Source organism: Clupea harengus, chromosome 2 (assembly GCF_900700415.2).
Source record: "Clupea harengus chromosome 2, Ch_v2.0.2, whole genome shotgun sequence".
NCBI lineage: Eukaryota > Metazoa > Chordata > Actinopteri > Clupeiformes > Clupeidae > Clupea > Clupea harengus.
The window spans coordinates 21,051,727-21,064,532 of record NC_045153.1 but is presented as its reverse complement, the minus strand read 5'-3'; the positions used below and the strand labels follow the sequence as shown (position 1 = coordinate 21,064,532).

At 46.5% G+C, this 12,806-nt stretch overlaps 1 protein-coding gene across 8 annotated transcripts in view; it reads right to left on the bottom strand.

The window, feature by feature from the left end:
- Positions 1-1,866: 1,866 nt before the first annotated feature.
- LOC105905895 (protein FAM126B-like) overlaps positions 1,867-12,806 on the bottom strand; it is a 48,747-nt gene continuing 37,807 nt past the window's right edge. For 7 of the 8 annotated variants that reach the window (XM_031586491.2, XM_042710351.1, XM_042710353.1 and 4 more), the window contains 4 exons: positions 12,347-12,434; positions 11,678-11,834; positions 10,325-10,462; positions 1,867-7,034 (listed from right to left, as the gene is read on the bottom strand). In XM_031586491.2, the coding sequence (XP_031442351.1) occupies positions 6,208-7,034; positions 10,325-10,462; positions 11,678-11,834; positions 12,347-12,434 (1,210 nt within the window). In that variant the 3' untranslated portion in view covers positions 1,867-6,207. The remainder of the gene's footprint in view (positions 7,035-10,324; positions 10,463-11,677; positions 11,835-12,346; positions 12,435-12,806) is intronic. The other variant, XM_031586510.2, reaches the window with a different exon arrangement.

The following is a 12,806-nucleotide window of genomic DNA, read 5'->3' as shown; positions in this document are numbered from 1 at the left end:
TGAGCGAAACATTCATTTGGCCTTTTACCATTAGCCCTAATGGTGACGGTGGTGGTGACGATGATGATGATGAAACTGCATGTCGGCGCTCGGAGAGTTCCGAATTCCTGCAGTACTCCAGTATTGCCACAAGGAAATGTACTTACACGAACTAGAACCAGACGTAGAGATACGGTTTTTATAAATCTGTACTTAGACGTGGATTTGATCACACGAACACTCTATGATCAAATCTGTGCGTAGGTACGTTTTATTAATTAGGCCCGTTATCAGGTTAATTATCAACTTTTGCATAAAACTGTATATTAAGTTTCAGGTATATTTTTACATTATGAAAATAAATTATTATTATTTATTATTAAAAAAAATGTTTAACTCGTTTACATTAGTATCTATGAAAGGTTGTAAAGAGTAGATAATTATGAGAAAGTCTGAAAAGTCCCGTCCTTCCACAGTTGTAACCCAACCAGAATGAAACAGATATTTTACAACCAATCAGCACTCACTCACATTGATTCATTCTAAATAGTAGTTTCACATTCACTTCACAGGAATAAAAGAAAACGTATCCACTACGCATTGAAAACAATAAAACACACAACTCTTCAACCATGTACACTTACTAATACACACACACACACACACACACACACACATATATATATATATATATATATATATATATATACACACACATACATCTATGTGTATATATATATATCTATATATATATATCTCTCTCTATATATATATACACACACACACACACATATATATATATAGAGACAAATTCAGGTATATTCTTACATTATGAAAAGAACAAATATTTTTAACTTGGTTACATTAATATCTATGAAAGGTTACTGTTAAGAGTAGATAATTATGAGAAGGTCTGAAATGTGCAGCTAGAGGTAGTCATCACTGAGTAAAGCACTAGCCACATTCTCAACACCTCACACCACAAAGAGGCATTTACACCTGACCTTTCTGCTTGTTACAAGAAAATTTTCCCCAATGGCCAAAATACCGCTATGGTAAAGCCATCGTTGTGGTTTCATGATGCCACGTTAAAGGTGTGTGCTACACCAATATGCATCACTGATAATATAATAGATAACCATGGACAGGTGATCAGAACAGCACCACCTATACAAAATGCTTGTTTATTACAGTTCCTGCATAGCTTAGGACAGGTTCCTGTTTTCTAGAGCCAGAAGTGGCTCTGTTGCAGTCCAAAGTGATCCTAATTCAGGGCCACAATACCATCTGTGTATATTTATTCTTTTTACCTTGACAAAAAATATCTTCTTTGAATTTACACTAAGAAGCTTCTGATTTCCCTCTAACACAGATTCTTTTTACACATCTGGGCAGGGCCTGTAACTATTTGTGTTTCTATGACAAGTTTTCCAGAAGACAAATAAGAAAAATGATGTGCAGTCCAAGTGGTATTTGTCAGCATGCAGTGGGCATCAAAGACCACTAGATGGCAGGCTGTAACCCACTGTGGTGGATGATCCTACATCCCAGTAACAGTAATAGTCTCCGTCTCCTCCAGCATTAGTAAAAACGTAGCCTCAATAATATAAAAATGACAGCCAATACCAGTTATCAGCCAAGTGTAAGTGAACAATACTGAACAGTAGCCTACAGCTCTGAGGCAAAAAGGGAAAGACTCCCTTTTAGATACTATTTGACTTGTACCTCCACCATGAAATACACTACTACACCATAGGTTTGAGACATTTAAATGTGTAGGTCATTTTGCTAACTAAACCCAAAAATATGTACATTCATTTACATGAATTACCAACAAATTACATTAAGAGAAAAACTAAAGGAAAAAATAAAAATCAGAGACAGATATTCTTTACAGCACAAGATTTATTCACCAATATACATATTAATTTCTCTCTGCATTGCAGACTGATCTTTATATTGCCTCACACTCTTTTGTACATTTGTTTATTTACACAGATTTAAAATATTCTTTTCTTTTTATGTCCCATTTACAACATCAATAGTACAGTGTTTCACATCTTAGAGTTGCTCTGTTACAGTCTTAGGATTGGACTTTTTAGTTTATTTTTTTAAACTTTTTTTTTTTTTTTAAACATGGACCCATGCAGCAAGACTCTACCGCAACAATGTGGCGACACACAGACCAGGACCATGCCTCCTGTGAGTTCATCAGAACCAGAACCTCCCACAGCAAGGCTAGCCAATGCATCTTCAAAAGGAAAGTGGCCTAAGCAAACCGGTCCTGATTATCCATCCGACTGAAACACAACCCTGTCCTAGGAACCCCCCTCTTCAACCCGGAGGCAGCACGTGTGGATCTTTACCTTTCCAAAGTGGGGCCTGAGAAGCTTGCACGTCTCACTGGTCACAAGTACGTTTCTCTCTCTCCCTTCTGCTTCTGTTTATCCTTATGACTCACGAAAAACACACAGACAACGAAAATGAAAACATTGCATAGAAATCACCTGCGATGTGGAACAAGAAGAAAAAAAAAAAAAAAAAAAGAACGAAAAGGTTTCTGTTTGGATTGAAGTTACTGCGTGAGGGAATCACCATGACTCTCCTTAGGTGTCCTAACGTGTGGATATTTGGGTTGAAATAAAGAGGGGAAAGAAGGGGAACTTTAAACAGCAGGTGCATCACTGCCTGTACAGCCTGATACAGCCTTAAGCAAATCTGTCGGATGGGACAAAAACAGACAAACAAAAAACCCTGCAAAGGTGTATGTGTGTGTGTGTATATGTTTGAATCAGCATGTCAACAATGGTCACAATGCGACAGAGTGGGCTGAGGATTGGATAAAGTGCATCATATGAGGACGACGCCCACACTCACAACATCACATGACACAAATCAAAACAAAGAACGAGAAAGACAATTGAGACACATCAACTCTGACTAGACAGACACACACACACTCTCTCTCTCTAGCTGTTTGGTCTGACTGTGTACACATTTTCACTTCCTACACCAGCAGTATATAGATGACATCAACTCTGACTACACACACACACACACACACACACACACACACACAGCTCTCTCTAGCTGTTTGGTCTGACTGTGCACACATTCTCACTTCCTACACCAGCAGTACATAGATGACAAAAGTACACACAGAGATGTAGCTGAAAGTGTTCAATGCAGATGAGGAAGTAATGACCCTCTCCACAAACAGGACAGGCATGCGCTCCCCTTCAGCCCTGTATAACAGAGGCAACCACGGCCACCAGGGGGCAGATGTCCTTGACCCTGAAACAGCAGTTTGACAGGAAGGAATAGGAAAATGCTTATAAACCCAAAACTGCATATACCTGAACCACCAGGTGCATGATGATCCAAGCGGTCATACTTTAAGGGAATGCTGTGCTGCATTAGCTTAGTTCTGCTCCCCGAATAGAACCGGACATGGACTCCTGGTAAAATACTCAAATTGGGGGGCATACTTGTGGAGATATATAATAAATCTATCCGAAATGGTCAAACCTAAAGTCAGTGGGAGAAAGCCCACCAGACTGCAGCACTTAATGTCACCATCTATGCCTCAGTCTCCTCGCAAAAGCACAACAAAAATACACCAACATAAAAATAATAAAATACAAGGTTACAGCATTTACACTATATTTCAGTCACATAAAGGCTCGTGTTCATTCTGAAAACATGGACACACAGACACGCACACACACACACACACACACAGACACACAGTGTGTGTTTGTGTTAATTACCCATGACGTCATGAAATGACAAGACAGTGTTGTTTGAAATGATGCCTAGACAGAAGCAGCTACTCTTGGCCAGCTCCTTACGAGTCTTAAGAAACCCCATTCACCTCTCTGAAATAAGACCTCAATCTCAAAACGAAACTTAAGACAAGCTTGAATTCGACCTACAGCTTTAAGACACAAGCACGGGGCGAGTCTTCTCTAGGAGGGCCTTGTGCTTTGGCACGTTTGGCAAAAATAAGACATTACAGAGAAACTGCAGGTCAGTAAGCACTCGAGACTCGACATTACTCTGAGCACAGAGAGGCTGTGGACAGGAGTCCACCCCTGAACCAATCCACATTCCATAAGACACCCATTCCACACAGAGAAACATTACCAGCGATATTAATATATATATCCATTCAACCCCTCTGTGTAGGACATTTCACAGACAAAATGACATGAGCCATATGGGAAAGCAACTAGCAATTTCCAAAACATATATATATTATATATATATATATTCAAATAAAAGAGTAACGCATATAAAACTGGATCTCGGGCCAAATGTGAAGTAAAACTCCTTGGTCTTGGACAAAATTCAAATGACCATCTCTAAGAAGCCCAAGTAGGCCTATTGAAGGCCATGCTTAATCACCCACTACTGGTCCCATACTGGCTCCTATTTCAACCAACCAACCAACCAACCCTGGGATTTTCTGCACTCTGGACTAGGGCTACGTGATGTGTAGGGTGACACTACAGGTCTTCCTGGGCTTGGTAGGGTAACCTAGGGCTTTCCTCAACCTCAACCTCCCCCCCCCAAAAAAAGATTGGGTAACAGATTGACCGACTGAGCACATTTAGCTGCTGGAGATTCTGTGTTGTGAGTCCGGTATAGAGTGGCAGACAGTGAAGAAGATGAGGTAGAACAACGGATGCTTGGGAGTCATCAGGTGAAACTGGTCTCCAAACACTGGATGATTGCTTATCTCACTAAAGAACACATGAGCCCACAAGGGCCACGAGACAAGAAAAAAAAAAAAGTCAATGTTACATAGACAGGTACACACACACACACACACACACACAATACAGTCTCCTGTGATAGAACCAACAAACACAAGACTGACAGTGTTACTATATTGTTTCATGACAACAGGACAGCAAACATGTCTTAGACATGTAGCGAAACCAGCATTCTCTGAGAGCCCCCAAAACAGCTACAGTACTGAGCCTTTCATTAGAGTACGCACGCCTGACTACACGCTTGAGTACGCACGCCTGACTACACGCCCCCAGTGTTCAGTCACACTTGCACACTGGCAACAGAGAACATACAAAAATCATTGGCTTTCTTCTTTCACGTTTCGCAACACAGATATTCTACAGAAGGACCCGCGATCTAGGAATTGCAGACTGCACAGGCGATTCAAGACCGCAAGCCGATAAAACCATATCTCATAGCGATGAAAAAAAAAATGTAAAAATCACAAACTTTATAAATTACTTAAAATTGAATTAAAGTTTGTTGATGAGTATAAAATTTCAGTTTTGATCTGTCTAGTCAGTGTCTGATAGTAGGCTAATTCCAAAGCGAAACACAAAACAAATATTCAAAATATATTCTTTAGGATGTTTAGGATGTCAAGGCTCCAATGTGTGCTCGTCCGGCTGTTCCCGGCAAAAATCACAAACATTTAACAAAAACAACAGTTGATAGATTGCACGTCACCTAGGGAGCAACAGGTAGGCATGAGACGCTACAGTGATTCATTATCTCAGATGAACAAACAGTAACTCTTATTGCTGATTCGCTTACAAAATATAGACTATGTGAGTGGAACAGTAACTGAATTCTTTCTGAAAATATTACATCCAGAAACCACAGTAGTTTCCCATGGCTGAGCGCAGCGCCATCTCTTTATTCTCTTCTGAGGGTCTCTTTTTTGTCTGTAGACACGGAATGCTGAGTTTGGTCCGAGGACGTCGGGTGGCTCCGTCCTGCAGACGAGACTAGGTAGAGTAGGTACACACTAGGGGGCGCTCCACTGCCAGGATGGCTTTCCTCAGTGTTGTGTTTACACAGGCCTCCACCAGAGGGCAGCATTAGGCACAAAGCCATTTTTTTTTTTTTGAGATGTAAAAAAAAAAAAAGAAAAAAAAAAGGGACCTGAGGCCGACACAGAGGCAGCCATCAGCCACCCACTCCTAGCCTCACCCTCCACAGCACAGCTCCTCTCTGGCAGGTGAGACTCCACTCCTGGTGCCCCAGACCGCAAGGCAGGCTGTCCGAGGGAGCCACGAGTGAAGAGGTAGCTGAGGAAGGACAGCAGGAGGAGGAGGTGGAAGAGAAAGAGGAGTAGTTGTGATGGTAAATAGATGTGGGTCTGCTGACGTGTGTGTGCGTGTGTGTGTGTGTGTTTGTGTGTGAGCGCGCGTGTGTGTGTGTGTGTGTGTGTGTGTGTGTGTGCGGGCATTACACCTGCGATATGATCTGCATATTGAAACTGGGCGAGCGGGACTGCTTGGTGAGCGGGGCTCCGGGCGAGAGCATCTCCTGGCTCCCCCGCTGCCTGGCCAGGTGCTCCTCCTGAAGGCTGATGGAGGAGTGGCGGTGGCCTCCCCCACCCCCGGACCCTGTTCCGCCTCCACCTCCACCTCCTCCGCCCAGAGAGCCCCCGGCGCCCCCGCCCTGGCTGCTCCCGTTCAGGCTGCTGTCCGTGCGGTCCAGGGAGCGGCTGGAGGAGGTGCTGGCCGTGCGGGTGCGGGCTCGTGCCGGGCAGGACATGGGCAGGCTGGGCTGCCGTCGGATGGGGCTCAGCTCGATGGCATCCAGCTCAATGGGCTCATGTTTCAGCGGCAGCGGTGGCGTTGGCGACTGCTGGGCGAGGGGAGAGACGGGGGCGGGGCGCAGCGGGCGCTGGGGCGTGGGTGGGGATGGGGATGGAGGCGGAGTCTGCTGGATTTGGTGGTGCCGGCGAGGAGGCGGCTGGGGCTGGACCGGCGCGGCGGGGGCCTCCTTGTGTTTGTCCGGCGGGGGCTCGTGGTCCTTGTCGCGGTCTTTGTCGCGGTCCTTGTCCCGGGACAGCCGGCTCATCATGCTCTTCTTCATGCTGCTGCCGCCGCTACTCTTCTGGCTGCTGCGGGTCACCCCGCCGCGGGCGCTGCCGCCTCCTCCTCCTCCTCCTCCTCCGCTGGGCTTGGGTGCGCTGGGCTGGCTGCTGTTGGATGCGCCCGAGGAGAAGCCCTCGTCGGGGTCGTTGAGGTTGAAGGACTCCTCTCCTGCACTCATCCCATCTGCATCTGTGGTGCACAGACGCAAAAGAAGGAGAAGCAGGGGAAGGAAGAGAGGGGGATAGAGAGAGGCAGAGAGAGAAAGAGAGAGAGAGAGAGCAGAAGACAAAAAGGAATAAGTGGAGGGAAGTGACAGCTGGTAGGGCAGTGAGATTTGGCCCTTTTGTTCAGCTCTTCTAGACTTCTAGAAAAAAAAATCTTAAATAATAAAAAAAAAAGCACTGTGAATTTAGTTCTGAAATTGTTCTGTCTAAAAGCACTAGCTATTTCGAGTGGCCAATTAAGAGGAGAATCAGATAGTACAAAATGCACTGTACAAATGTGGGCAATCCGAGCTGGCAGCTACGGGGTTAATACCTGACACTACAACTTCACAGCATTCACCCGCGGAGGAAAAGCACTCCAGTCATGTTTTCTAATTACGACTGCCCCAATCAATCAGTGGGGGTGTGGGTTAATAAGAGCCAACGCATCAAAAATCAGTTCCCAGGTGCGAGGGGGAAAAAATAGATTGAAATGAGCTAAAAATAGGCTGAATCCAAAAAAAAAAAAATCAGTGAGCGGAGAGCGCTTGCAACGATAGCGTTCATACAGCAATCAGAAGGATCCATCAGCACAGCCTTATAATGCAATCATCCCCTCTGCCAAATCATACGCGACCTTGGATGCTGACTGTGCTCGTGTCCAGGGACAGTAGGGAGCGCGTCTCTAGACCAGACTCAATTTTCTCCTCAGCTGGTGTTGATGAACTTTTATCACTGTCTGAATCGAAAGCAGGTCGCTGCCCGTTTTCCCGTTGGGGACCCCCCCTCCCCCCGGCCAACGAATAAGCACTTAATGTCCACGGACAATCACTGTGTTTAATGGGAAAAATCTCCACCTGGGAGGTGGGTGAAACTCTAACTGGTGATTTCAATCTGGTGGCAATTTAGTGGGACACGTGATAAAATGTTAAAATATGTTAAAGATGGATGTTGAAATAACTGGGCTCCATCTAACCAAACCGACGTTCTTCAGCGTTTGACAGTCACAAAACACTTTGCAGACAGAAAAACACAAACATTTAGAGTTTAAAATCCAAGCGCAGTCTCCTGTGCCGAAAGCTGAAAAGAGGGAAACAGAGAGAGAAGACAAGGTTGAGTCAAAACAGGGAAAAAAAGAAACACAATGAGCACTTTGGACAGAACATCACACAAACAGATACACAGGTTTCTTCTCGGTAGTCATGCAGCGTTTAGAAGCAGGCAGAAAAGTGGGTCACCGGACCGCAGTCCTGCACAGGCAAGAGGGAAGAAGAGAGAGAGAGAAATACAGAGAGAGAAGAAAAAAAAAACAGGAAGGAAGAGGACAACATGCACATGGCAAGTACCCCAGCACTCATGCCCTCCTGGCAGACAGACTGGCGGACTCACTGGCAGACTAGGCTCCTGCCAATTAAGTAGAGAAAAGATAAAAAAAAGAGCAGCCCTGCTCAAGGGACACCTGTCAGGCTAAAAAATGTCCTCAGACACACACACCACACACACACACACACACACACACACACACACACACACACACACACACACACACACACCCCCACACACACACACACACACACACCAAGCCCAGACTACAGGCTAAAAATGAAAACAATATGGGTGGGGTGAGGTCGGTCTTCTAACAAGATCTTGTCTGGTTCCAACACATCTAAGAGATGCCCATAGAAAAATCCCTTTGCTTATAGACTGCAGCCAATTATGGAGAGGTATACTATGGATTACGATTATATCTGTCCCAAAGGTACACAGTCCGACTGACAATATAGAGTGGGAGAACACTGTCAGCAAAACAGATAGTAGCTAAGCAACAAAGGCTCTATCTGACAGCATAATATCGACTGTTCTTAATGCAAGAGATCTATAAATCTCTTCTGCCAATTTCTCTTTTTCCTGACTTAAATCTCGTCATTAAATCGTTCTTGTCTAACGGTTTCATGACCTGAGTGAGTTGCTAGAGAGGAGAAGGAGCATTAACGAGTGAAACCCCCTCCTGCGCTGAGGTGAATGCCCCAGTCTAGGGCCAAGACTAAACAGGACACTCGCAGTTTATTACTTCAAGCAGAGTCCAAACGGCCCGCAGAGACGACTAGACGTCTAACCCCGACGTCCGAAGAGAGCGAGACGGAGCCAACGCCCCCGCTGATAGCCAGGAAGATAAGCAGTGCTGGCGCAGAGGGGAGGTGGGGGGGAGAAATAAAAGATTAGGAGGCAAAATTAGACATCCTGTGGGTGTGTTTGTTTTATCCTCTCAGGGTTTGTTTCTGGTGGAGCTTGGACTTGTGTCTGCATGCACATGCGTGGAGGCAGGGCGGCCCTCGTGGTGGGGGGGGGGGGGGCTGGTTCTCACTCACTGAGCGTGCTCCCAACAACAACAAAAAAAAACAATTAAAAAAAAGAAAGCCTCAGATCAACCCAGAGTGTGGAAGCAGCTGATGAGATCAAAATGGCCACTACTCCCATGGGTGGGGTGTGTTTGTCTGAGCGGACTCAGATGGCCACACACACACACACACACACACACACACACACACACACACACACACACACACACACACACACACACACACACACACACACACACACACACACACACACACACACACACACACACACACACACACACACACCTGCCCCTGTTCCAGTGTTTTTCTCTGGAGGTGGCAGTTCCAAAGACCACCACCCGGGGCAGCTCTGAGTCAGGGAGTTAATTTGCCCCTGGCCTGGATGCCCTTTCTATAGGGTGAGGGATCGTTTAGGGAGCACCGGGTCTATTTATCCTCTTGGGACGGATATGGTTCAGGTGTGAGGTGGTTTGGAGGGCCTGGAGGCTAGCCTGTTGAGCATGCTCAGTTAGTGACAATATGCGTCGCTCTTGAAGCAGATGACACAAGACAGGTTTGAAAGTAATGGCGAAATGGAGGGGGGAGGGGGAGAGGGGGGCTCCATGCAAAGGTCTCTGGCCTACATCTCGCCCAAACCCAGAATAAAACAGCTGTTGATTGGCATCGATGTCCTGTGGAGAAGGACGTAGCTACAGCAGAGAGGAAATTGGGTCGTAGGATTGGGGGAGTTGCATTGTCAGCCGCTGACATAAAGGAACCAGATGAGTTAGTGGAGCTTGGGGTTAGCACAGGTACAGCGCCAAATGAAAAGAAATAAAGGGCATCTGTTGGGGAGGGGTTCGAGAGAGGTAGGGCCTCCCCCCCCCCCCCCTCCAAACCGCCCCCTGCTCTACAGTCTCCGCACCCCCCCGCCTACCCTCGTGAGTGACCGCGAGAATGTCGACGTGACCCTGCCCTCCTCGCTCCTGATTGGCCGGCGGGTCCTGGCGGGCGGTGTGTCGGCAGGGATTGACGGTGAGGGTGAGCTCTGCTTCGGATGAGTAGTCAAAACAATCTGGGAGTCAACACAACAGGGACGAGACACGGGGTGCCTTAGTGACGGTGGCACAGCACAGTTCTGATGGATCTCATCAATATAGAACACATGCACACACACACACCACATTACAGACACACACAAACACACATGAAATCATAAACAGACACACACGTGCACACGGCCACACACACACCACATTACAAACAGACACACACAGAACAAATTAAAATCACAGACAGACACACACATGCACACGGCCACACACACATCACAGACAGAAACAGACACACACACAAACACGTTTCAGCAGACAAACCAGCAGGGCTGATGTTCCCTTTAAAGGACAATGTTGAACAGTTCAACCGCACAACAGACAGGCAGAGAGATGGAGAGATAACGACAGACTGAGACAAATGAGGCAATAGAACAGCGGCTGAAACACAACTGGGGTCATTACAAGGAAGGCACACAACAGAGGGCAAGTCATAAAGTAATGAAGACATCAAAACATGAGACGACAGAATCACACACTGATGGAAAACAGGTCTCATCCAGCAGAGAGAGAGAGATCACAAAGGATTCCTGTTACTCTCTGACGGGGGGGGGGGGGGGGGGGGGGGGGTTACATTTGTATATGTGATGTGTTCTGTGATGCTCAATCCTGTGGCAATGCCGTGAGAGCCGTCCAGGAAATGCTGAACCTCCTGGAGGTCATTTTGGAGCGGAACTTCATGTTCCACTCTGTTCATGCTACCATGAGCGCTAATTTCATCTCCTTACACATCACTGGCTTCACAGCTGCCCAACAGCCTCCTTAGCATTTTACTAAAAACATTTGAGCCGATTGGCAAAGTCATCAGACTAGCACAGGACCACAGACATCATCTGGCAGTGGATCAACTTCAGCTTTGGTAAAAAAAAAAATAATGTTGCAGAAACGTTTAGATAGATAGAATCATGATTTAGTTATTACTGGATGAGCTAGGCTGATTATACAGTTGCTGTGAAAATGCTTCAATAAAATGCTTTTATTTTGCCATTTGGAATTTTTGACCAAATATTCTCACTGAAATGTCAGACACTGCAAAAACAACAGAGCAATGTGCTTGTGTCTGACCTCTGCATGTTTGTAATGTGTGTGTATAACTGGCTTGTGTGTGTGTGTGTGTGTGTGTGTGTTTGTGTGTGTGTGTGTGCGTGTGTGCGTGAGAGTATGGGTGTGACCCTCACCCTCTCTCTTCCAGCGGTGCCGGCGGATGGAGGCGGCGGTGATGGCCGAGCGCGAGATGCGGCTGACTGTGGGCGTCACCTCCACCTGCAGCACCTTGCGGCCCCTTGAGCCACCAGGGGCACTGTCTGGCAGCGAGCGCTTCATGGCATTGCCCAGCTGAGGACGACACAGAGGGATCAGAGGTCAACACACACACACACAGTAATGAATAAGACAGTTAGGGTTAATACACGCTCGTTCATACACACAGTGTTGGAAAGGGTGGCGAAGGTGCTTAAACAAGCAGTGACACACAGACACACAATAAACCAAATGAAGACAAATATTCTTAATTACGTGGTAAGGACAAGGTCATAGAGTTGAGGTTCAGAGAGCTGGTACTGGGCCATGTTTTTGTTCCATTTTACATTTGTGAACCTGACATGACCACTTCTGACAGAGAGCAGGCCAGTCAGGTAAAGACTTCATGCAAGGTTCAGCATGCAAGGGCAAATAGCACTAGATCAAGCCCCAAGTCCCAGACCACTGTGTGTGTGTGTGTGTGTGTGTGTGTGTGTGTGTGTGTGTGTGTGTGTGTGTGTGTGTGTGTGTGTGTGTGTGTGTGTGTGTGTGTGTGTGTGTGTGTGTGTGAGAGAGAGAGAGAGAGTGTGTGTGTGTGTGTCTCTTACCAGGAGGGGCTGGGAGTAGAGTTCCAGCTGGGATCGGTACAGGACGTCCTCGAGTGCCTCTATCCCCATGTCCCACTCCCCATTGTACCTGCAACGCAAACGTGCAAATTCACTCCTGCTGATTCACACTCAGGTGAAGCTGCGCTGGCGCCATGGCGAGAGTGGCAGCACTGGCATCACACAGGCATCCATGCCAAGACACAACTAGAGCAGGGTGTGGACCCGCCCCACCAGCCCACACACTGTCCTTTTGGTTTTCAAGCTGGTGGAAGTTATTTTCATATTCTGCATACCGCCTGTTTTACTTGTTTGAGAACTACGCACTACGAGGGAAACGCTGCATGGTATTTACACTTGAGAGAATTCTTCACCCCGAGCGACTTCCAGCAGTGTGAATGTGTGTGAATCGCCCTCTTGAGCTATGAGGATCGGCTGACCTTGGTGCTGCGAGAGCCAAGCT